This window comes from Strigops habroptila, chromosome 2, assembly GCF_004027225.2.
Source record: "Strigops habroptila isolate Jane chromosome 2, bStrHab1.2.pri, whole genome shotgun sequence".
In the NCBI taxonomy this organism is placed as follows: Eukaryota; Metazoa; Chordata; class Aves; order Psittaciformes; family Psittacidae; genus Strigops; species Strigops habroptila.
Genome location: NC_044278.2, coordinates 63100114 through 63127160, shown reverse-complemented (window position 1 = coordinate 63127160; position 27047 = coordinate 63100114). Strand labels below are relative to the sequence as shown.

Sequence of the window (27047 nt, the reverse complement as noted above, 5' to 3'; positions counted from 1 at the left end):
ACCCCCAATTGTTACCAATTCCAATAATCAAGGTAAAACAGATTCTGTAAGCTTTTTCTGGTTAAACCACGACAAATGCTCTTTACAAAGAGCAACAATCTCCATTTATTTTCAAAGACAGCAGAGAAGCTGTCTCAGAGCAAAGCATAGCCTATAGATAAGTTACTGGCCAAAGTTTTGGTCAACTCCAACACCACTTCTCAGCATTTGCAGCCATCCGCTACTGGCGGGTTTGTAAAGTTTTGTTGTTTCGTATGAACCTGCAGACAGGTTGCAAATGACTCCCTCTGGATTAGCTACTTAAAATTTTCTAAAAAACCACAGCAGTAATATTACTGATATCCACCTTTGGCATGCACAACCACTCAAAGTTACATAACTTCCCCAGAAATATTCAATTAATGTTAAACAGACCTTGACAGTGATCAACAAGTGCTGCAAGGGTCTTTAACCTTATTTTAGGATCATATGTCCAGACTAGAAGCCGGCGAAGTGTTAAACTGCTCTCAAGTCCCAAATTCACACCCTGATCATCTTCCAATTGCAACTGATCAAATTAGAAACAGAAAGATATATCAAGGAACAAAGCTCGCAAATCTGAAGTAGAACTAATGTTTCATACTTTTTTTGTTCTGAAGTTAGTTTTTTACTAATACACTTGAAATTCACAGTACTATATGTTCTCTCATTAAATCATTGAGCCAAAACCCAAGAGCCACACAAGCGGAAATAGAGAATCAAATGCACGTGAAACGACAGAGACGTGGAAGTTTAATAGGGCCAACAGTGCACAAAGGCGAAGAAGGTTAAGGAAAGCAAGGTGACAGTCACGAAAGAAGAGAAGAGCAAAGGAAAAGAGAGCAGAGATCCTGAAAGACAGCAAACACTGGCCAAAAGGATGCTCAGAAAAAAGTAAAGAAAAACATCTAAAGGAAAGGTAGGAGGTAAACTTTTTATTACTGCACAGATAGCTTATTTTAGTTCAACATGGGATAAATTTTGTTCAAAGTCTTCCTCCAAAAGCCATTCAGAAGCCATCAGAACTTAAGTGAACTACATAGTGAGATTAAGGAATTGCTACCATTGAAAAAAAACAATAAAAGAAAAAATCTGTCACAATGTGACTACCTTGAATCTTACACCACCATTGAAAATGAAAGCCAAATATTTGCATCTGAGATGTAAATGTACATTTCATACAAGTACCATTGAGGTAAGCAGGATAAAAACACAACCTAGGAATACAGAAGGAAGTTTCTAGAGCAGTCCAAGCAGATAAAATCTTAGAAAAGATGCTCTATTTCACTATTGAACGCAAGAACCAATCCACTTCATGCTTCCATGTCTAGCACATATCAGTTAAGATTAGTGTTATCCACATTAATCTCAGTCTTAAAAACAGTTACATTTATTAGCTTCTGGATGCTCCTGGGTCCATGCTTGTTTGTTTGTTTGTTTAGTTTTGTTTGTTTGGAAATTGGCAATGATAAGAGAGATATACAGAATGAAACCTGCCTTTTGTCTTTACGGAAGAGACAATACCCTTACATCATCATGGAAGTTCATTTTTAAATGGGCCAGTAATGTGAAAATGGCCTGCAAGGAGAACACCTGAAAAGCTTATGGAATAGGACACAATACACTCAGGGCAACTCTAAGGCAGAACCATGTTTCAGGGAAGCTCTGAAGACATAATATAAAGTCACAGAGAGAAAGACAATCCTGAATCCTTTGATGAGATTCTTGTTATGTACTACTATGCCTCAACTGCTAACTGGAACTGCAGCTAACAACAACTAAGCTGGCAGCCTGTACGATCTCCCAAATACAAGAATGCAGCATGCACTCAATTCCAAGGCACAATTTCTACATGTTTTCAAGTAACTAAATGTACAGTTTGGTAAATAAAGAGTCTTTCCAAAAAGTAGATTTTTTTCCCCATCACTTTTTAAAACAAAACTGACAAGTCACCAAGCTCACCTCTGGGATAATCTGGCACAAGTCTTGAGAATGTTGACTTCTTTTTTAAAGATTTCTGCTCCAGCAATTATGAACATAAGAAATTCCATCCTTTGTCAGAAACCTGGCTAGATGAACTACTGCTTTGTCCCTAAATGACATATTATGTTCATTGCTTATGTAAAACATCAAGTAACAGTGAATTTCTATGAAAAAAATACTCATGGGAATGTTACAGAGAATTGTGTCCACTGTCAATAGAAATGACTGTGCATCCTTCTCTAGGTATACCTTTAAGGGGATATTCGGATACTGTAAAGCAAAATAAAGTTAAATAAGAACCACTTAACTTACCTGAGAATGTAAAACAGACAGAAGTCGGTAGTATTCTTTAAGTTCCTGATGTAAGGCTGCACAAAAACTCTGAGAGAAGAAAAAAAAAAAAAAAAAAAGGAAAAGAGAAAAAAAAGGGGGGGGAGGAATCAGAAAACACCTTTCTGAAAAACTTTTATATAACTTTTATCCTATCAATGCACTGTGAATGTAGTTAGAAATTTCCTAAAAGGAATTAAGCTACAAGTTTCAGCACAAAAGCCAACTCTTAGAAAATTGGCCAATGTGTAAGTGCTTCCCTAAGAGATGCAGAGACCTTTTCCAAGAATATATACACATTGTCAAGCAACTTTCTGTTTCTTGCTGTCTTAATTCTATCAACAGGTTAAACTGTAACTCTCTAAATAGATGTATCAGCTCAATAAATACATTAATAACTACCATAGGGTATGAAAATCATAACATGACCCAGAAGAAAATTTCTTTAATAATTATGTAAAATATAGCATGTTGTAAAGTATTAATAGAGTTTCAATTTCAGGAAGGCTTCTAATAACAGAACATGGAAGTTGGGCTGCAACCATTGTATTTACAATATAGACTACATGACTTGAACAAGAAAACACAATGCTCATAAAACAACACTCTCAGTAAGTGCTGCTGGATCAAGTTCTCTAAATTTCTGGCCTTTTATCAATTGACAGTTGTATACGATTCTTCACTTGACATGGAAGAAATGACTAAGTGTATCCCAAGAAATGTGTAAAGCAGGAAGAAGTTAACAGGTCTGAACTAATGGTTCTTTGTAAAACAATTCTAAGCACCGCTACTTTGGGTTGTTTAAAAATAAAAATAGAGGTAGATTTTAAAAACTATTCCTGAAAGAATACTTGTTTAGTAACGGATAGTTTTCCACAGTTTGGGGTCCTGGGGTTTTGCTTTGTTTCTGTAATGCTCTTAACCTAATATACAGACTAAAAAAATATCCTGCAACACATTTCCTAAAACAGAATTAAAAATATACCTCACTAATTTTGGACTGAGTTAAAAATTTTGGACTTTAAGCACTTTGTTTGTGGTGGTTTTTGGATTTTTTTTTTTTGTGGGGGGGGTTGTTACGTTTTCTTTTTTTGAAGAACACTCCGATGCACAACCACAAATTGTTCAGAACTGATTTCTTAACAAATTCTCAGCTAATGATTTTGATATCTATATTAATGGACTTTTTTTAATAGGCAATTCCCCAGGACTTTTCCCCTCACCCCTTTCTAAAATTATCAGAATCAAAGTTATTTGGAAAACATAAGGAAAACCTCACAAAAAGAACTCAAGAGCTAAAGTAAAATATTTATTGACTAGAGTATGTACAAGGCAGAAATCGTTACTACAAGCACAAGTAGAAAATAAATCTTCTTTTCCACTAAGAGGCTAAGAAGCCTAGGGAAAAAATAAACAAAAACAAAACCGAACCACCAAATCATTAATCTTGCCATTATATCCGTTCGAAGGAAAGAGGGTTCCTTTCTTCAACTCAACATCATAAATTAGAAAGACATTTGAAATTCGTTTTATTCCAGAGGATACTGAAGGGCAAAAAGAAATCTCTTTATGTGTAACTCCACTTTTCATTTCTTCTCACTTGCTTCTTCAGTACATTTTTGAACCTATTAAAGTAGCACTCACCAAGATAGAGGGCAGAATAGAGCCTCCAAGAAAACATTCAAAGGCACCATACATCTCCTCAAAAAGTGAGAACAGTAATCACTGACTTCAATAGCCAAAAGGAATTAGGATCTAACTGGCCAACAACTTTTCAGAGACGCTTTAGAAGCTAAAATTTACATCCAGTGCCAATTCCTGCACCACAAATTACAGATTTTTGTTTCCCAAACTACTACAGAAAACTGGACATTATCCTAGAATTCTGATTTGGTCTACAGCAGAAGAGAATTCAGGAAGGAAACAGAATGCTTGTTCAACAGGAAAAAAGAATAAAAATATGCCCACTACCTCAACTGGATCTAAATTGGCAAAATGTCAAAATATAAGGCATTTCACTGCTGATTTTTCTTAATTTTTTCTTTCGGAGGACAAATTAGAACTTAGATACTAAGCAGTAAAGATAGAATAATATAATGTTAAAGTGTAGTGTAGTGTTATATCTCTACTCCTAATAATCGTCAATACCTGATAATCTGCATAGTAAAAACAGCCACCAGAATCATAACAAAGAGGTGACAGACATCTTAGCCTACACGTGGTTTAAATAGGAGTTTACACAAGCATTCTTTTAAAATATTAAGCAAAAGATGCTTTAGAAGGCACAACACATTCTTGCGCTCAATTCTTAATATACAGTGTGCAATACCTGAAATTGTCAGCTATAAAAGCCATGAAGAACAATGGTATATAATCTTTTTACCCAGATACTGACAGCAGGAGTAGAATATATGTTCTTATTTGTACACTCATGTCCTAGAAATATGCATAGAAGTGCTTGCCTCAAGCAAAATTAAGAGCATCAGAGCTATGCAGATTCAGCAAACTAACTGCACAGCCCTCTGCACAGGAACTGAAACCTGCACATAGTAGCTAAGACATTGCACATTTAAATTCACTGAAGAATTAAAGTTCTCCCCTTACTGTAAACTTGAAGATTAAAGCCAGAGACAGTAAAAATAAGTGTAAGCAGGAAGCTACTAGATAAAGAATTAGAAACTTCACCCAGATATAAGGGGAGAGTCTGAAGAAAATGCATACACAGTAGCATTACCATATAAAACATGGAAATCAGCATTGGATCACTAGAAAAATAATTACTTATATTGTAACTAAAAGAGTTACTTAGAATAAGAGACAGAAGGGAACAGAATAAAACATTAGAAAAGTAGGAAGCACTACAGTGTCTCTACTGACCTCTTAAGAAAAATTAGATTGAAGGGAGAATCACTTCAATTTCTTGGCAGATTAGGTAGGATGTTATGGCTAGAGGCAACAATAACATTTCTGTCGACTCAGAAGGGATAATATCCAGTTTTACAGAGGGAGCAAGTGAGAGGAAACGGGAATGCCTTAGCAGTAAATGTGGTTTTGGGTATTACAGCAGCTGTGAAGTTACTGTAGACTACAAATCATGATGATGAAACCTATAAAAACAAAAATTAATATTCTTTTGATGCTGTATTTAAAAGAAAGGGTAAAAGATAATGGGTTTTGCATTTTATGTAAGTTAGTGCAGTATTAACACAAACAACAATATTAGCTGACAAGAGTGTCTCCTGCATAGATCACTCTAACAACTGAATTGGTGATAAATCAGCTCAGGGATGCCATCATCCCATTTAAGCAATAGTTTTGGTTATAAACATGCATGAGTACTTAATAAAAATTTATGAATTTAGAAAAAAAAACAAAGATTAAGAAGGAATTACGTGTGAGACCTTCCAGCTACAAGTGACAGGGCCAATTCCTTCTAACCACCAGCAAGAGCAAATGCCTTTTCCTTGCCTTCAGACTATGACCCATAACAAAAGCGGCATTCCATAAAAGGAGTAAATCAAAGGATGAATGGTCCAAGCTCCAAAGTTTACACATCATTCTAGTACTGCATTTACTCAGTAGTTTCTAAAGGAAACAAGACCAAAATATTGTGTCAAAATCCATTTTTTAGCTGACCTACCTGTCCCACAAGTCCAAACGCACGATCCAAACTCCTCTGGTCTGTGTATTTTCTTATTTTATTATGTAGCCATCCGAGCTCTGCAAGTCTACTTGTTGTATCTCTGAGAGATTTGGACAAGCTCACCTACAAAGTTAACAGGAACAGTAACTTGCAGGTAAGTCAAATCTACCATGCCAATACTTGTTTCAATTAAATTTGAATAAATAATAAATTACAAGAAATACACAAATAAATAAATCACAATTTATACGCATAACTATTGAAAAGGCAGCAGCAACAAACTACTGGCAACTTTGTGACCCTCCCTTTTGGAAGTCATATTCATACACGCTTTTTACATTAGGCAATTATGGCAGTAACAAAAAGGTCTTCAGAAAAGAGGAAGAAACCTGAAATTTTATGATGTAGAATCACACTTCATCTTACCCTGATTATCAGTGAGACTGAAAATATTTGAGCTCTAGAAGAGGAATCAATGACTGAAACTAATGAAGAAGCCTAGAGAAAATAATAGTTTTGATTCACATGTAGTAGTGACTAATAATAGAAGACAAATGACCCAATGCCATACTAGGTATCTGAAACCAAAACTTACAGAATCCAAATTCTAAGCTTAAGTCCGATCCACTGGTAACAGCTTTTATAACCTATTTAATCACACGCCCCATGAGCTCTTCTAGTATGTTTCTACTTATATCAGGTATCTCACTTCATCCTGAAAGTCTGCCTTAGTTCCAACATCCTATTTAACTACTATTGCTATTTTCATCTGAATCAGCACATTTCTTCCTTTTAATTACTAACACATAAGATGCTGTTCCTCTTGTTCCTACTTGAGATTTGCTTCTACCACATTTCATGATGTTACCCAAGAAAACCATCATCGCGTTTTCTAAATTTTATACGACAAAAACCCCCAACACATTAGGCCAAGAGGCAGACACTGACTGCCCACAACGACTGGGCCTATCCCATCTCTACAGACAATTGTAACTTTGAGAGCCAGCTGGAACAGTCCAAACCAAAGAAAGAAAATGTACTAACAAGCTAAATGGATTGCCAAAGAACTAGAAGTCAAGCTAATTCATTAAGTCTTTCTGTCAGCAGCACAGGTATTCTCTAAGATAAAAATCAGCTACAGAGTGTATCAATCACAGCAATGTGGGCTTGAACCAGGCAGCAGCATTTGGTTGTAAGCGCAGAGTTCACTCCCTGGCCCTCTTGTTTAGCTGTAAAAGCACAGCTTTAACATCTTGAACAACTTCTGTAGGATAAATTCTAGCCTAAAAAAGCATAATTGGACAAAATTTGAAACTGCCCGCAGCTAAAACCAATATGATGACATAAGAACCATTTAGAATTCTGCCACTGCAGAGTACTTGGCAAGCATTAAGTCCAATCAAATCAGGAATCAAATCAGGAACAAACAAAACTGGCTTAGTGTTATTACATTTGTATCTCTTAGATCAAATCAGAAGCTGCTAGCTTATACAGTGCTGAATGTCACCAACAGACCTAATATTAACACTGACATTCAAGCAAGACTAACATCCTGGAAAGCATGTTCCTTTCTGGAAAAAATAGACTCTGTACAACATCATTTTCTTTGTGCAGCTGAGGGAAAACTGCAAGCTTTGACTACTATTTTGCATAAGATGCAGTCAACAACTAGAGGAGGTATGACCTTGGTCCTCCTTGTTCATCAGAAAAAGTTCCAACTGCAGCTCTAGTCAGTCAAATAATTTTTTCACTGGGTCCAGTAGCTCAGTACAAGTGCCAATAAGGAAAAAGGATGGAAGAGAACTGACTTCACAAAAATAACTGAAGACCAATAGTTCTTAGGAAAAAGCATTACTGACCACAAACCACCCGAATAATCAAATTCCTTGTATTAACAGAATTAGGAATTCAAACTAAAACAGCTTTTCACTACAAACTAGCCTATTTGATATGAAAGCTACACAGAAAACTAATGAAACTCATAGTGCCAATTTTGCAATCACTAAGTTTTCTTCACATTCCTCTAGAAAAATCTATTATGCTACCTTTCCTTTCCCATATATAGTCTAACATATATGGAGCATACTTAGCTCAGTGCAGGTGTTGAGGAATTATAAACTTTGCAGCATCTACAGGTATAGAAGAAAATAAACAGATTCTTAAGGATGTCAACTGACTTAACAAGATTTAAGTTTTCCATTTTTCCCTCCACTAAGCAGCCCTAAATGTCATTGTAAAGTAAGAGAGGGGAACAATTATATATTTCATTTTTTGCTATTATTATGGAGGAGAAAAGAAAATTAGTTCAGTTATCATCAACATTAAGGTAAGTCTACTGTGCTCTTGGCATACGAAATGGCCCAAAATCTATTCCTCACCATTTTAGGACTATGTCATATTGTCACAGTATAACATTCTTAACACATACGAAAATTGGAAGCACTGTCTTTCCATTTGAACAAGAACATGGCAACCACTTAGTGAGATGAAATTGAATTGTGATGCAGTACTGTCTAAAGGCTGAACAAGAAGATGCTAAAGCAACTAGCACCACCTTTTTGTTCTTTGTTCAGCTGACCCAATCTCACCCTTGGTTCTTCTCCACACTGCAAATACACTTAACATCTTGCCACCTTAAAGCAAGAGCTTCTCTCCCTCAGGCTTCTCTCCTGTTCCTCTGCACCCTCTTTGACACCTTCCTTCAAATTTACATCAGCTGGATTTTCTAGCAACAACAGGACTTGAAAGCACTTTCTTCAGTTCTGGCACAGTGCTTTCTTGGGTGATCTGCATGATCCAATCCAATCACTTATAAATTGTAATCAAGACCATAATATCAAGCAGCTAGCATCCATTCTACATCTCAGGCTGTTAAATTTAATCCACGAATAATGTAGTCAACAGCCTCTTCTACATTGCAGAAATGATGACCAAAATCCTCAAATTATTGGCTTAATAGTTTGGAGTCTATTCACATCTTGTGAAATGCTACAGTTTCTTTCTGGGACCTAATCTACCCAATTGTTTTTAAATTAGTACTGTTGAAACTACTCTGTTGTACTAAAAAAAAAAAGCTAGGGGAGGAGTAAAGACTTGTGATAATATTTTACCTTTTTTTTTTTTTTAACATATTTTTCATGGCTATTTTTCCCCTACATACATCTCTGCTAACATATGAAATACCAATCACCATACAGTACCTTTCCCTCCACTTTATAGCAATTTTCAGAATTGCACATTTTGATGTTTTTGCCATCTATTCCCTGGAAGACATACAAAACATCTCTTACAAGATTTGCTTCAGTTACTTCAACAGAGCCTAGAAAGAAAAAGAAAAAAAAAAACATTATTCAGATCTGTTGGGACAATCAGATTTTATTACAACTTCAAAAAGCTATTTAGACGCATAGCCGAAAAAAAGAGAAAGCCTGTGTTTATAATCTTTAAATAAATGTTTTAAGTCCTCTTAACAACCTGACAGAAAAGCCAAGATCTCCCTTTACGGGCCTCTACTGATACTTGGGATTCTCTCAGAGCAAGTCAGCTTGTATGGCACAGCTATATAGTTATATTTTAACCAATACTTCAGCCAGTTTTTAAACTCGTTATCTTTTCTAATTCAATCACTAATGCAAGTTCTAAGTCAAGCATCATGATGACTTTACCTTTCTTTGAACAAACAGCTGAAGTTGTCAAATGTGACTTACAGAATAATATCTTCTACATTCAGCTAGGAAATCAGTTAATCCAGAAGGAAGAGCTGCTTGTTTAATATTGGCTTTCAACCACATATGCAACTGCTTAGTGAAAAGACAGATCAAAACCAGACTGTCAGCTGTGTAACATCTACAGAGCTGCCAAACAGAAAAGTGTAAATACTGTTTCTAAAAATATACCTTTGATTTAGTAAAGCTTTTACTATTGCAGCATACAGTTTGCTTCTGGCTCTTAACTCTAGTTAGAGGTTAGATTATGTTTGAGATGTCAGATATTTTTTGATTTAAAGGACATAGAAGATTGAAAAAGATGCTGTGCAAGGCCACTGCAAATATGCCCACCTATTCTGGACAAAACAGTACCATCTGCTTTTGTAACTTCATTTAAGATATCAAGAATGAAACAATTTTAATGACTATCCAGAAACTGAGATGCTACAGCATGCTTCTCCCAAATTTCACAGAAAATTTCCCAATTTTCCTCTCATCAGTTTGTCTTCCCAACAGTCCACTCAGAATCAAAAAAAGAAACCAACCAACCAAAACCAAACCAAACAGAAAACAAAAAAATAAATTCTATTCTTATTTTAGTAAAAGTAGCCATCACCTCAAGATGCTGTTTAAAACTCAGATTCTCCTCATAATACTAAGATATGCATGAGAGTAGCTCGTCCATTTTAGGAATTCTTAGTGAAATGGTAAAAGATTCAAGTGCATGTTTCTTTAACTGGTAAATAATGCAACAGGAATTCATATCAACCTCCTGATTATACTCTCTGTGTAGATGTAGCAATAAGAAAACTCCAATTAACAGCAACCAACTTTAGAAGAAAAAAAAACACCCCTTTTAATTAGAATATTCATAGAAATATGAATATTCTTCTTGTCAATAGCCTTTTATATTCTGAATGCAGTCCTACTTCTATTTCTGCATCAACAAGTGACTACATTTAAGTCAACTGTCAGTCTTTACTTACACCATCCCATATAAGAATCAAGAGCCACAGCTGCTGGCTGACTGAATGAAACAAGTTTGTACTGCTCTTTATGGCAATTAGTAAAACAAAAAAAAGAGGCAGTGCTAGATTTTCTATATTTTTGTTTATACATATCAAATCTATTATATATATACACATTTATAAATATTATATACATACAGACACAGCCCCATGTATCCTCTTTCACACCAGCAGTGGCTAATTAGTGGTTAATTAGGTTCTAAATGCCAAATGCTGCCCTCAGATATACCAATACAACTCTGGTCTATAAGATGTTGCTTTGTGCACTGTTACTCACGAAGATGCAGGGGATGGCAGACAGACTATATATTTTATCTTCTAACTATCCACACTCTTTATATAGGAGTTATTAAAACAAACAACCCCCAAAACAATAACAAAACAAAAAAAATTAAAAAACCCACATCCCTTAGCTATATTTGCCAGAGACTAACAGCACTGTAGGATGACAACATCTGCCATTAGCTCTCTTATTCAGAAAAGTCTCCTGCTTTTACAGTAAGAGTAGAGTGGGCTGAAACTTACACAGTTGTCACAGAGATCATCTGTTTAACAATTTCTCCTTGTCCACAAGTTACACTTGTACAAATTCAGGAACTGATGCCTGGACGATCAATTCAAGTTTACAGTCGCTTCATTGAGGAAATAAACTAGCAATATTTTTCTTTTTTTTTGACAATAAGTTATGTCAGTTCCTCTAAATACAAGCACTGTAAACAGCGTGCTCACTTGAAAAAATAGTTTTAAGAGCTCTATATTCTCATACACGTGTCCAAGTTTTAAAGGACAGAATCACAAATGGATGAGTATTTTAAGTTCTATTCATTGAGCACTTTTTCTGGCTTCTTAAAAGCAGCAGCATCTTCTGATCATCAAAAGAGTGATCATTACTCACAAACCACAATCACCTGATTCTGACAAACACTGCAATGAAGTCAGTCTTTTAAGAGGACCAGAACACATTATCAAACCAATCACTGTAGAAGGAAATTAGCAACCAACCATAGAGATTGTGGCCAAATATATTAGTCTCTCATAGTTGCTTCTATCCTTCCACGAAGTACATCCTAGCAAAACACTCCACAAAAAATTCAACATGCTATAAAACTATTTCAAAATGATTAAAAAATAGTGGAGGATATAGATACCAACTGTAAAAAGTTATTGCTAACAAATACATCTTTGCTCACCGCTTGTATCCCCCTCTCGCCTTGACCTTGGCACACCACGGGACACAGCATTTGAAAAGCCTTTTGAGGTAGCACTTTGTAACGAAGGCTGATTTGCAGTTAGAGTCCACGCGAGACGTGACCCTAATTGCTGACGGAGGCAATTCTCAACACCCGGAGCTTGATAGGATTGTCTAAAAGGACAAAAGGAAGATACACCTTTAAGAACTTTGATTCTGTACCCATCACTTGGTTTGGAGTATGTTGAAAAATGCCCCAAGCTTGAGTTTGTTTTTTGTGGACGTTTTGTTTGTGGTTGTTTTAGGTTTGAGTTTTTCTCAATAATGGAACCTTAAAAAAGGGTGCACAATACGCAAACGATTTATTGCTTCCTATAAGCCTACACTTTAAAAAAACCCTCAAAACTGTAGAAAAGGAAGTACAGATTTGACAAATGTGATTTCATATCAAAGATTATCTTTGTTCACACTGAACTGTGTAGATATGCTGAAAAGGATTAAAAGGGAAGTCAACTATAGTAACAACAGACATAAATAAATATTTACATTTTGTTATTACTTGAAACTGTAGTTACATGCCAAAGGAAAACAGAGAAAGAGAGGAAAATTCACTTTTCTGCTCCTCTGCTGTTTAGGAGAGCTTGCATTAAGTGCCTGAAGATGTGATCAAGGAGAGCACATCTAGACAAGCTCTTATTTCCCTTCCTCTCGTCAAATTCTTCTAAAAAAAAAAAGTCTTAAACATGAAAAATTTTAAGACCAGAAGTTAACTTTCTGATTATTTATGTATTGTGATGGTAAAAAATAAAGTTGAAAATATTTGCAAGGGATTTTTGCTGCTGACCAGTCCTCTGCCCTCCACCCACTGAATGTAGACATTTGGAAATAGACACGTATTTTAAAAATAGCACACTAGTTCCACAAAGCTGTGAAAGGAGTTGCAGGGAGAAATGGAACAAGATTGCAACACAAACGTCCATGTAAAAGAAGCCAAGGAATGCCTTTCGTCTCTCAACTGCCACCATGTAGCTCACAGGATGGTCACACATCATATGATTATAGCTAGTGAGCAAGAACACAGCCTGCAAGACACAGCATCTGTCTCTGTTATGCTTAGCATTTGCAATGCCTCTACTAGAGTACAATAGTGAATTTAGGCTGTTATCCTTCAAGAAGAATGTACTCTAGAAACAAATGGAAGCATGTATAAAGAGAAGTTCAGGAAGAATGATGCTCACAGAAAGATCTAATTTGTGTTGCCCAGCTCACAGGCTACAGGACTAAAGAGAAAGCAGTGAAATTGCTATAAAAATGCAACAGTCTGAACAGGTGAGACCAAGAATATATCAGGAACAAGGTAGGCTCTGCTAGTATGTTTAAGCAAGCATTATTGGTAGACAGCTAGCCTGAAGAGACCCCTCCAAAATAAAACCCACTCTGAAATGTGCACCTTGAGAACATCAGGTCCTCAACACTAATTACTTTACGGAGGCTTGCTCTCACTCATCCACACTGCCTGCCGATAGCGACACAACCTGTATGAGGCAGGTCCTGCAGACAGCTCGGTCTGAAAGACCGGTGTGACAAAAAGGTCCAACAGTCCAACCCTTTCTGAAAACTGCCCCCAGCATTTTCTTTGCTTTTCACACAAACACTACTACTGCCTTGATTGAAGTTTTCACTGTGCATTTACTGATCTATTCTTAGAACTGGAGCTGAAGTGAGGTTTGAATACAGGTATTGATAACAGCTCTGCCATCCTCCTTTTACAGAATCCTCATATCACAGAATCATAGAATCACTAAGACATTATCCATCATATCTGAGAAGTTGTGGCAGCCTCGTAAAGGCAAGATCATGGAGCGGATCCACCTGGAAACTATGCTAAGGCACATGGAAAATAATGAGGTGATTGGTGACAGCCAACATGGCTTCACTAAGGACAAATCATGCCTGACAAATTTGGTGGCTTTCTACAACAGGACTACAGCACTGGTGAATAAGGGAAAAGCAACTGTCATCTGGCTGGACTTGACCAAAGCATGTGACACCGTTCTGCACGGTATCTCTGTCTCTAAACTGTAGAGACATGGATTTGACAGATGGACCACTCGCTGGATAAGGAATTGGCTGGATGGTCACACTCAAAGAGTTACCGTCAACAGATCAATGTCCAAATAGAGGCCAGTGATGAATGGCATTCCTCAACAGTCAGTATTCGAACTGGCACTGTGGAACAACTTTGTCAGCAACATGGACATTGGGATTGAATGCACCCTTAGCAAGTTTGCCAACAACAGCAAGCTGTGTGGTTTGGTTGGTACACTGGAGGGAAAGGATGCCATCCAGAGGGACGTTGACATGCTTGAGAGGTGGGCCCATGCCAACCTCATGAAGTTCAAGGCCCAGTGCAAGGTCCTACAGCTGGGCCAGGGCAATCTCAAGCACAAGCACAGGCTGGGCAGAGAAGTGAGTCAGAGCAGCCCTAAGTAGAAGGACTTTGTTGGGTTTGTTGACAAGATGCTCAACATGAGCCAGCAGTGTGCGCTCACAGCCCAGGAAGCCAACCGTATGCTGGGTTACATCAAAAGACGCGTGATCAGCACATCAAAGGAGGTGTTCTCCCCCTCTGCTCTGGTCTCCTGAGACCCCACCTGCAGTACTGTGTCCAGCTCTGGGGTCCTCAGCACAAGAGGGACACGGACCTGCTGGAGTGAGTCCAGAGTAGGCCGTGAAGATGCTCTGAGGGCATGACCACCTCTCCTATGGAGACTGGCCAAGAGTTGGGCTTGTTGGGGAGACCTTAGAGCAGCCTTCCAGTACGTAAAGGGGTCTACAAGAAATCTGGAGAGGGACATTTTGAAAGGGCATGCAGTGACAGGACAAGGGGGAATGGCTTTAAAGTGAAAGAGGATAGATTTAAATCAGATGTATGGATGAAGTTCATTACTGTGAGAGTGGTAAGGCACTGGAACAGGTTACCCCATCCCTCGAAGTGTTCAAGGCCAGGCTGGATGGGGCTCTGAGGAACCTGGTCCAAGCAAAGGGTGTCCCTGCCCATGGCAGGGGAACTGGCACTAGATGATCTTCAAAGTCCCTTCCAACCCAAACCATTCTATGATTCTGTGATAAGCAGATATATGAAACAACCTCACTGATACACATTACTACACTGCATCCAGATTATATAATGGTTGAGGTTGCAAGGGGCCTCTGGAGATCACTTCCTCCAGCCCTCCTGCTCAAAGCAGGAGCATTGTGCAGTCATGTTTTGAATATTTTCAATTATGGAGACTACACAACCTCCCTGGAGAGGTTCCACAACATCCCTCTGCCCCCCCCCCACCTCACTGCAAAAGAAGTTTTTTCCCTTACATTTTAAGTGTGAATCCAGCCTTGTAAGTTTTTAAAATTACCTCTTGTCCTCCCCTGGGGCAATACTGAGAAAAAGTCTGGCTCAGACTTCTCTACTCCCCTGGTCAGATATAATCACACGGATAAGATCCCCCAAGCCTTTTCCTCTCCAGGCTGAACAGTTCCGGCTCTCGCAGCCTCCCCTCATATATCAGATGCTTCAACTCCTCAATTAGTTATGAGGTTCCTTCACCACACTCTCCCCAGTTTGTCCATGTCTTTTTTTGTACCGTAAAAATGTACCATGTCTTTTTTGGACCCAGCATTTCAGCCATGTCCTTACCAGTACTGAGCAAAGAGGAAGGTTTAATTCCCTCAACCGCCTGGCAATGCTCCTCCTAATGCAGCCCAGGAGGTGTTTGCCACCTTTGCCACACTCATCTTCAACTTGTTATCCACCAGGAAGCCCAGGGCCCTTTCTGCAAAGCTGTTTTGCAACCAGTCAGCCCCCAGCATGTACTGGTGCATGGAGTTATTTCTCCCCAGGTGAAGGACTCCTTTGGAACTTCAGAAGGCTCCTGTCAGCCCATTTCTGGAGCCTACTGAGGTCCCTTTGAGCAACAGCTGAGTTACTGTCTTTATCAACCACTCCTCCCAGTTTTGTTATCATCTGCAAAGTTGCTGAGGGTGCACTTTATGCCATCAAGCAGGATGAAGGATCCAGCCCCTGGGCTATACCCTTAGTGACCAGGCTCCAACTGGACTTTGTGTCACTGACCATAACAGTTTTGAGACCAGGTCAGTCAGTTTTCAATCCACCTCAGTGTCAACTTATTTAGTTCATATTTTATTAAGTCTGTAAATAAGGATATGTCAATATAGACAGTGTCAGAAGTCCTACTAAAGTTGAAATACATTTACTGCTTTCCCCTAATCCACCAAGTCAGTCATCTCATCACAGAAGGTTCATTAGCCCCCAGGCAAAACTCCATGTATTTCTGCTGCTCTCTCCTGTAAACAGCAGTTTCTTCTCCTTGCCATCCTAGTCTGTCCTTCCCAAAGAGCCTGTATCCACCTTCTGCCACATTCCAGTGGTACGAACTATTCCATCATGTATTTGTGACCCCAGTGAGACCACAGCTCTCATAGTCCACACATATCTCTTAAGTCCTCCTGTCTGTTCCCCATGCTGGCATATGTTAGTGTGTAGGTACTCCAACAAAGTTGTGCTGATGTTCCAGAAAAGGTATGAGAACTTCCCCCATAAGGCTGTCCTCTCCCCATTCCTCATTTATGTGCACGTACTTGGGTGGACCCACTTCTGCCCTGCTCTGTCAGTTTCAAGGTTTCTCTTGACCATATCATCCTGTACTTTTTGCTTACTAATCTGGTCTACCAGCTCCTCACTCAGCTGGGGGGCATAGTCCTCCCCTATTATTCTGAGTTTAAAGGTAACCTCTAGTCATGTATCTAAGATACACCACACAAACCTAGCACTGACAACATCCAATAAGTATTTGTATTGTAAAGCATATTAATAACAACAAAATCCAGCTGTGTCAGCACTTGTTATTATTTCCATAATATGATTCAATAAATCATGACAAATATAGTATATTAAAAAAAAGAAAAAGTATCTTCAACTCAAAATAAAGCTGTTGTACTTTCTGAAAATGCATCTATTCTGATTTTGTGTTTGTTTTGTGACTGTTGGGAGTGGGAAGGAAAATTAAAAGATGGGAATCTCTAATTATAAGCAAGAAATTAAGAAAAGTTGCCATAAATTAGTCTTATATTAGAAATTGGGTCAAATAATAACCAATGAAGCTTCTATTAGGACAAAATAATTAAGCTTTGCTCATGTCCCTGCCCATGGCAGGGGGTTGGAACTAGATGATCTAAAGGTCCTTTCCAACCCAAACCATTCTGTGATTTCTGCATCCCTTAAGATTTTTATTTTTTTTCCCTTTTATTATGTTCTTGTATGTCTTTCTGACATTAACTACAGTTTCTTGAAAAGTGATGTCCCCATCACTTTTGGATGAAGGCTTTATTTCCAGATTTCTTCATTCAAGGCTGAAACAGCTATGCAAATAAGTACAATCCTTACTTTCACAAGTTTCATAATATTCTGTTCATTTTTCCATGCTCAATCTTTATGAGGCAATGTTCCAGGCCCATAGTACAGAATCACTGTTGAACCACTCCCTCCTACAGACTACGAACGATAGTTCATTTTCCCACCATAGAGTCTGTGCAGCGCACCTCTGTCAGGCTTTGTACAGCTGTAGGGGTAATACAACACGATATCCAATGGCACAAGAAGGGCTCGGATTTTGAGCTCATTACTTTGTATTAGCTCATTTAACAAGGTCAATACTCACGTAGTCATCTCTTGGCTTAAAATGGCCAGCTTTTACGTATCAAAAATCTGAACTATTTGGTATTTGAACGTTTCAGCTCCAAATGTAGATTCACTTTGGCATGACCAGACCACTGCTGAACAGAATGTGGTTTAGGATATTTTTTTACTAGTAGGTAATTCTTTTAAAATCAACTCTTGTACAATTTTTTTACTCATTAAAAAAAAAAAAAAAAACCTCAAAAAACCCCTATCCACTCAAGATGCAAGACTGCTCAACCTGCTGTTAACATGCTTAAAAGAAAGTCAGACCACGTAAGAAAGGCCACCCATTCAAAAACGGAGAATATTAAGTCTACTAATTTGACACTGGCTGAGGAACGCCTTGTAAATGGAACTTGAATGAGGACTCTAAATCCAATGTGTTTACAGAAGAGAGATAGACTGTTTTAAAGGGTTTCAGAGAACTGAGAAATTCCTTGGAAAAGGATGTTGCACTAGAATCTAAATAAGTGAATGCAATAAAATATCAGCTGTTCAGCAGATATGATTACGTTTTAGAACGGATACACTTGGCCAGCCATTTACTTCATATGGTCATATGAGAGCACCTGATATTCAGAACCATTCAGGTAAGGAATTCAGTTTCAATACACCTACAGTGGAATTTTCAATAGCATATTAATGGGGGAAGGGGGAAGGCAAAACCAAAAAACCATGAAAAAGAGATCATCTCTCATCTTCTCCAAACCTATTTGTAAGGTAAAACAGTTTAATTTACCCTGGAAGGAGTGATTGTGGAGTTGGCGTTGGCCCATTCAGAGCATACAGGCCGATGCTGCTGATCCCACTGCTCCCCATGCTGCAGGAACTCTGGGCAGACTGAGCACTGCGGTCTTGGTAATTCAATGGAAGGCTTTGAGGCCTGGCATAGTAATAAGGGGTTGAGTGAGCATCCCGTGGCAATGCTTGAGCAAAAAGCGTGGCATAACTTGATACCTGGGAAGGAAAGGATTTGAAAAGGGAAGAATAAAAAGATAAAAGATTTGAGTTGCTTTAAGTCATGCCTTCAGTTAACAGGAGTGTAATATTCAAGAATGTAAAAAGTAACCGAAGACCATGCTTATGCAGAGAAAAATTTGTTACAATTATAATGTGGAAAAAAAAGCAAGTTTCTTACAGTGAGCAAAAGTACTTCTAGCAATATAGCTTATTTCTGCCTACAAGTTGTCATTAGCAATAGCTGCAAAAAGCACTTCGGTGCTAGAAGAGCTGCAACCAAAGGAGGAATTTTGCTCTCCCTACTCCATTTCAAACTCATTAGCATGTGAGCAGACGTTACACCACCGTGCAGAAAGCAAACATAAAAACCTCATCCATCTAATAGAGTCACAACATCAGCTACGAATGTTGGGCAGCTCATATTTTTACATTCACTTAGCATAAAAAAAATGCACAGAAAAATTGCAGATAGTTTTTTCAAGAGTGTTTTCCCTTTCAGCCTCACAGACAGACACCATGACCACAAGCTGAAGTGTTGGTTAATTCTGGATAGTGATTCTTAATGACATCTAAAATAAGTGACACATATTTACTGTTTCGCAGAAGCAACAAAGCTTTCTTCACCTACCTTGTTAGACTGCTTACGTGGATCTTCACTAAGGCTAAGCAGGAGGTAGAGTATTGACCATTTGTTTTTCAAAATGCCCTTAGAAAAAAAGATGAACAGAAATAAGTTTGGTTTAATTCTGAATAATAATGTTTGGGATTTTTTTAATTTTTATTATCCAACCCACTAACATGTATGTATATAGACTTGCCAGACAAAAAAGACTAACTCGGAGCCATGTTCCTGAGTAAACGGAATGTGCAGTGCAGCCTCTATATTCCTAATTTCATGAATTTTCTCCACTGTGTTCAATGAACTCTCACCTGCTCCAAGATCAGCAAGTACACTCAATTTGAAATTCATAGCTACTAAGCTACTAATTTATGCCTACTAAGAAAGAGGTTTATACAGAGTTAAGGTTTTATCAGCATTCCCACACACTCTCAGCATTTAAAACATCTCAGATGTGGATGCTAGTCTAAAGGTGAAGAAGGAAAACTCCTGGTACAATTTTAAGCACAGAAACGTCTGTCTGTCAGTGGAGACCTTCCCCTTCACTCTCCTTTACAGGGAGGCTTTAAAAGTTTGAGGGTTTCAATTTCTATTATTTTAAATGGTAATAAATATAAGTGATAAATAAACTTGAAGAGAGCTACCAACATTTTCACAGCTTAAGACAGAAACACTGTTAACATGAAAGTTGAGAAATATGCAATAGTCTTTAAGCAAACAAATAGATACCTACAGACTGTCAGACCAACACTCTCAGCAGCTTTAGATCTCAGCAGAAAGCTTACCAGCAGAAGACAGAACAATGCTAAAGCTCAAGCTACAAAGAGAATGCTCTGAAGAAAAGAGTTATGGCAAATATTAGTATGTTTTATGTTAAGATATGCATATGTTTCTAGATATTTTACTCTGTACTTCTGTAACACTAACACTTGCACCTGAATTGATCGGCGACATAGAACCTCGTAATGGACATTACATATTGGAGTAAGTCAAAAAATTCATACAAGTTCCCTCACAATGCTGATCAGGCTAGGTCTGAATACTAAGCAATGTCAAATATAAAGGAAACTTTAGTCATACCAAGATTCAACAAAGATTCTATCCCTCATGAAGCAGTGCAGCTCAGTGCTATCAGTCTTGCAAAAAGCACTTGCAAGGTCACTTTGAAATTCTCTTTTTTAAAAACACATTTTCATTCTCACCTTATTCTATTTTTCCTGTGTCTCTGCAGATTACACATTTTATATGTATATGTTACATAGTATATGACTTTTTGGCCACAGAACATTTCTTTCTTCGAGACAGAGCCCACTAACCAAACCTACCAAAGCTCTATATTGTTACATAAGAGTAGAAGGAGACATTCTATATTATTATGTCGAGCAGAAGTCTAGTAACTCCTGCTTTGATCTCAACAAGAAGCAAGAAGCAGAGGTGTTGCATCTGTTACAAATAACTAATCCAGCAACTCATTAACAGCTAGTGAAGAAGGAACAGCAACATTACTGCTGCTTCTACTGGCCACGATAGAATAAGTCTAAGCGCCTCAAGAAGCATGGTTTGCTCAACTGGCAAGCTCCCACTAAAATAAGCACTGACCTCCTTTTCTCTTGAGAGTAATGGATGAAACAAAGTTAAAACAGATTCACACAAGCTTTTTTCTTTCTCCTAGCTGCTTTCAAGAGAATTGCTGGATAAAGAAAAAGCCTCATTGATTCTGAAGACACATATTCCTTCTATGCCCTTCCTTAAGCTCATGAGGAAAAGAAATGATTGTCCACCATTAGAAATAAACTTAAGAGCAGATTAAATAGTAATTGGTAGAGTGAAATAGAGAATTTTAAAGAACACAGTATTCAGATGATAGCATTTCATGTACACAAGATGCTAGCAGAGGAAAACAAAAACAAAAAAAACCAAAATGAAAACAAAACCAGCAGAGGTTAGAAGAACCTCAAGCATTTAAGGAGACAGCAAAATATGAACAGATAGCTGATGTATGCTTGATTTACATTCAGAAGAATAACCAAACTGATAACACAGACAACGCATTTTGTTTCAAAGTTTACACCCGTCATACTCTGCAGGTGCATTGCTTGCTAAATGCAACAGTCTGGTGATACTTACACAAGCTACAGAAACACGCTGTAGAAAATCTGTATTAAATGAGCAAGATCAGTGTAATACATACAAGAGGCTGAAATCAATGACTGAGGTCATCGGAACAGGTGTCTGGAAACCAGTGACACTTGCTTCACTTATACAAACCAATGCAAATAATACACAAACATACAGGATAATGAAAACAGGAAGAGTTAGAGAGTGACTTTAGCTCCAAGCACTAACAAGCTAATGGGTAAGTTAAGTACAGATGAGGCACAGAACTTCTGACTAGTTCTAACTGGTCATACTCTCCACAGAATCACCTTCTTGCGATCTTAAAATCTTAGTATTATCCTGTAAAACTCAGCCATGATCTATACATAAATTATGGAATAAAAAACAGAACAGAGAAAACCATTTCTCCTAAATACAGAGAGCAAATAAGGACAGATTTTCTGTTATATACTTAACATCATCTTTTACATTAACTAATTTTTGTTGTCAAAAATCAGGTATGTACACGGGACAACTGGGAATCTTACCTTATTACTGCCCACCATAAATTCTACCTTGCTAAATACTCAATTTTATGAAGAATCCAAAACAGATTAGCAGCAGTCATTTTTCACCTACCTCAGCTAAATTTCCCTCACATCTTTTCCCCTTCACTTGATCCACCTTCCTGAATCGTAGGCTTTCTATATACTAACAACTTTTGTCAGAATATCAACATGCAGTATTGTTTGACTAACACAGGTGTTAGCAGAACCATCAAGGTCAGCAAACCCTTAACCTTCAACATTAAGGACTTGGAATACTTAAGAATTCAGAAGCAAGAGGAATATTTGAACCTAGACTAATAAAATCAATATACTTGCAAGGCATTGCTGTAAAATAAATGACTACAAGAAAATTCATCAGTTTTACACATAAAATGAACACTTCTATTTTTCCAGAGTTCTGTCCTTCATATGAAGTGCCCCTTTGTGTAACTGGACACAAACTAAAAATATGTTCTTTATTCTCTTCCAAACTTATTTCTAATTAATAACAAACAGCTCATAGTAAATTAAAAACAAAAAAACCCAAAACCAAAAAACCACACACACACAAACACCACCCCACAAAAAAACCCAAAACCAAAACCAAACAAGTAAACTTTTTCAAACAAATTACAAAATGGTTGAGGTTGGAAAGCACCTCTGAAGATGATCTTGTTCAACTCCTCTGCTCAAAACAGGATTTTCTACAGCAGGTTGCCCAAGACTGCGTCCAGTCAGGTTTTGACTGTCTCCAAGGATGAAGACTCCACAGCAATCCTGGGCAACCTGTTCCAGTATTCAACCATCCTCACAGTAAAAATATTGTTAAAGACCCAAACACTCTCCATAACAACTCTATAACAACTCTACGAGAAGGATGCATGCGTGTGCTTTCAGTTTCTTTACTTTATATACATTTATTACACTACCTGTGAACCGAGCTTTCTGTAGAGTTCTGAAAACAAAGCAGCATCTGCTTCCCTTCTTTGTCGCACAACTATTACAAAAAAGAAATACAAATTAAAAATTTGAAAGAAGTATTATAGTCATGTCTGAAATTATATATTTATGGCAAATTGGAAAACATACCCAAGAAAGCTTAATGATGCTTAATTGTTTCACTCTGTTTACTCCTACGGTTTTGCCTGTTTTCATGTTATCTGCATTCCAGCCCTAAAAATTCTTAAACCAGAAGTGATGCAACACAAGTACCTGTTTTTCTCAGAGCAACCAAAATACACACTTTCTAAATAAGTGCCCTTTAAAACTCTAGTCTGCCGTTCTGTAGGCTTAGGGAACTAAAACTCAACCAAAAGCAGATAAGAATCTGCTTAAAGAGGTTAAAGAATGCCATCATGCCCTTCACAAAACTAAGTGTAATTGTTCCTGTTTTAAGCAATAAAAGCAAGAAACAAAAGTAGTAGCGCCACTTGCTCAAAGTCAAGCAGAATTCCAAGGCCACACAACTTTTATATGTTAAGAAAAATAACAGTCTCAATCACTGCCAGTTACGTAACAGAAGTCTTTGCTCAGAGGAAAAACACCTTCAAGCTTTAAGATGTCTTCAGAATAGCCTCATTACATCAGAACCATGTTTAAAAAAAAAAAAAAAAGATAAAATAAAAACATCTGAAGAAACCTTAATAATAAAAGAAATGCTGCTAAACATTAGAAGTGTTAATTAGAGTCAAAAGCCACTGCTAAGAACACTTTGCCAAATATGTGGCACGTATTTGCCAAATTCCTGCACATGAACTCCAAAATAATTATAAAATTAGAATGATATATCCAGCCACTTGTTACATGACTACTAACATCAGCCTACAAACTGAAGTTGGGGAGAAGGAAGATGACGGAGATAGCCTTCTTCAGAACTCCTCGCAACAGGGCCAAAGAATATATGCTGTGCCGTCTAGTACTAGCCAAAGCATGTAGAAGCTCATGCAGAAAGTGTACACTGTAGATTCTGGTGTTTTGGAGTTGCATCAGGAGAAATTCTGATGGGCTTATTTGCTTATCAGCAAGTCATGGAAGCTCTGCATTACTGAAAAATACACATGTACTTCAAAACAGTTAGAACCATTGACTTCAGTTATCCTAATTCTGCCTCCCTGACTGAACGTTCAAAGCTCAAATATGAAGCTTTAATTTAATTAGCATACTCCAAATATTGGACATTCTACTGTAGAGCAGATAATCTGCTGAAAGCAGTATTTGGCTATTCAGCTTTTCAAGAAGAATGCATCACATCGCCATTGGATTCACACAGTGCAACACAACGCAGAGCAGCATAGAATACAATGGTACGTAACTGCAATGTAACTTACACTGACAGGGTCTAATGTTTTGGTTTGAGAAGGTGGTTGCAGAAAACTTGTAGAGAAACTAAAGGCAAGAAATATCAGATACGTCACAAACAATTCCATCAATTTCCAGGATGCTCATTCAGCAGGTTTCACACAGGTGCTCTTGAAGTTAATTGTGCCAAAGTGTAGTGTTTCTAAAGTGCACATCAGTAAAATATCAGTCTTCTAAAAAGAACTATGAATTCATAATTTCTGAATATTATTAAAGGGAAAGGAACGCGATATTAATTGTTCTTTATTTTCATGGTGGCTAAGATACAAAGTAAATTGCAGCAAGGGAAGTCTAAGCTGAGCATTCGGAAAAATCTGAGCTGTGAATACAAATAGCCAATCAGGAATACTCACTGGGAATTAATGGAATTTCCATAATGAGATTTTCAGGGAGTGAGCATTAATAACAGATCACATAGCTATCTGTGAGGCAGAGTTGTCCCATTTTCAGAGGAATAAACTGATCAGATTAACTTCTTGAAGAACTTCCATTCCTATGTCTAAGAAAGAAACAAAGATGCACTTACGTTCTTTCTTGATTTTCTCTGCCACAAGAAATTCATCCCGCTCAACAGTGGGAGCAAAGTTGCTTCCTATAACTCTCACTGCATACTGAAACTGTTGGGCTGCATCAGCTGAAAGAAAAAAGGAAAAATCTCTCAGTTAAGCAGAGGGTTAATGTTCTATTAAATTATTAAAAAGTTAGACATGAGATTACATTGCTATGGCTGAATCTAGCATAAATGCTTACATCAGATAATATTATGCTATAATCCTTAAACATACTTTTAACCAGAGAGCAGCAAAGTCCAGCTTACCCACGAGTGTATTATTAAAGCTATACGTCAAATTCATTCACCTGTATACACTCTGCAAAATAACTGCACTTAAAGTTGTGAATAAGCCTTTCCTATTCTGTGCGGATAGAAGAGACACTTAGGTCTACCCAGTTCTTAGAGAGTATCAGCACACGTAAACTGGCTCTGCTCATCCCCACAGACTGAAATGCTGCAGGAATTGGAAAAAAAGTCACAATTCAGCTCACACACAGGAACAACATAGCCAGGTTCACCAGGCACACTCTCACTAGGCACCCAAACTGGATTATCGTACCTACAGATCTTTCCTTAGATATCCACAACAGTGGTTTTACCAGTTTGTGTGTTGTTTTTAGGTCTGGTTTTAAACCAGTTTACATGGTTTCACTGCTTAGGTTCAAAGCTAGCTCAGACATATCAGCATCATATCCCAGTGCATAACATAGATACCAATGTAGAGATCACGAACCAGTGACCTCCCTCCACTACTCCTTTCTTATTTTTAATACTGTTGCTGAACAGTACTGTTTTAATGCAAGTATCTCTGCTTTCTGGAAGATTAACAGCCTGGTAACGCTGAGATAAGGCCAGCTTAGTATTAATGCCTCTACAGCATAGTCATGTTGCCATTTATTGGCCTGAAAAATCAATCAAATGATAACCCTAAAGACATGTCAAGTGCCCTTTGAAAATATCAGGTAAATTTCTACTCTCATATAGGAATAACTGTAATAAAATGAGGGGAAAGGCACATAAGAAAAGTAAGTGTAAATGTGCTGTATCAGCTACTTGTATCTTTACATTTCCCAATTTCAGAAAAAACAAACAAAAAAACCTCCAAACAACCAACAAAACAAACATCTAAGCAATTCTGCATATTAAGTCTGTTTTGTATACAATGATTGTATCAGACTCCTGTGCTTTATATCAGCCAGTTAAACAGTTAACTTTCAGAGAAAATGGTAGAGTAATGCAGCAATGGTTCAGCCAAGGAAAAAGCAAGGATGCTGACCGGGGCAAATATGTACAAAAGGAACAGAAAAATGGTAAAGGTAAAGCTCCACTAGAAGCAGAAATAGTTGAAGTGTTGAATCATCTCAAACTAACTAATATTTACAATTGAAAAACAAAATCACCTGGGAGAAACTAGGAGTCAATTATTTATTAAATGCATGAAAATCTCCAGGAATTTATGGAAAGAAGAAATCTGAAATCAGAATGTGCTACATTCTTTTTGAATGCCCATTTTTCTACTGTCTTGTGATATAAATGCCACCCACTGGTCCTAATCTACTAGAATACAACTGTAGACCAGCAAACATTAACCAGTTCACACAAAGCAGTACTTCATGCAATCAGGAAAAAAGTCTGCTCAGACAGAATCATTCATATTTAACAGTATTTGACAATATTGGCCTACAAAGGGAGCAAGGGTATCATTCCACTTTCAGAGAAGAAAATGACAATATCCAGTATACGTAAGGTCACAAATCTGCATGACTTAAATGCCTCCCAGAAAGAATAGTTCTACTGTTAAGACTAAACAACCTTTCATTTACAATAAGGACTTGAAAATACACATATAAAATAATTTAATAGTTCAGCTATTGACAGCGTAAACTGAACTGATTAACAAGGTGGGAAGAGTTAATATGAGAAAGTGTTTCTGAGTAATTCTTAAGTATAATGCACATCATTATAGAACCCTGCAAGATTTCAGAAAGTATTCTGCAAGGCCAATTAAAGTCAAATACTGGCATTAAGTAATCCCAAACAATAATGGAAGTTTTTTCTTTTATTAATTCCTCAGCTGTGCACCTAGCGGCAGTTAGGCAAGAGCTAGGCTTTTCTAGTAACTCTTAGAGATTTTTGACATGTTGTTATTCTGCCTTAACATGGGCTACAAATTAAAACCAAAATTGCTAAAAGTTCCAGGTCAAGCATCTATGATGAACCAAAATCAGGTGAAGGATCAAGGGTTGATACCAAAGT

At 37.5% G+C, this 27047-nt stretch overlaps 1 protein-coding gene across 1 annotated transcript in view; it reads right to left on the bottom strand.

The window, feature by feature from the left end:
* Positions 1-27047, bottom strand: part of TUBGCP3 (tubulin gamma complex associated protein 3) — a 53695-nt gene that overhangs the window by 16972 nt on the left and 9676 nt on the right. Inside the window, exons 2-10 of the mRNA XM_030477066.1 lie at positions 24765-24872; positions 22810-22877; positions 19245-19322; positions 18396-18613; positions 11900-12072; positions 9175-9293; positions 5972-6097; positions 2314-2382; positions 415-547 (exon numbers count right to left, since the gene is read on the bottom strand). Of these exons, the coding sequence (XP_030332926.1) occupies positions 415-547; positions 2314-2382; positions 5972-6097; positions 9175-9293; positions 11900-12072; positions 18396-18613; positions 19245-19322; positions 22810-22877; positions 24765-24872 (1092 nt within the window). The remainder of the gene's footprint in view (positions 1-414; positions 548-2313; positions 2383-5971; positions 6098-9174; positions 9294-11899; positions 12073-18395; positions 18614-19244; positions 19323-22809; positions 22878-24764; positions 24873-27047) is intronic.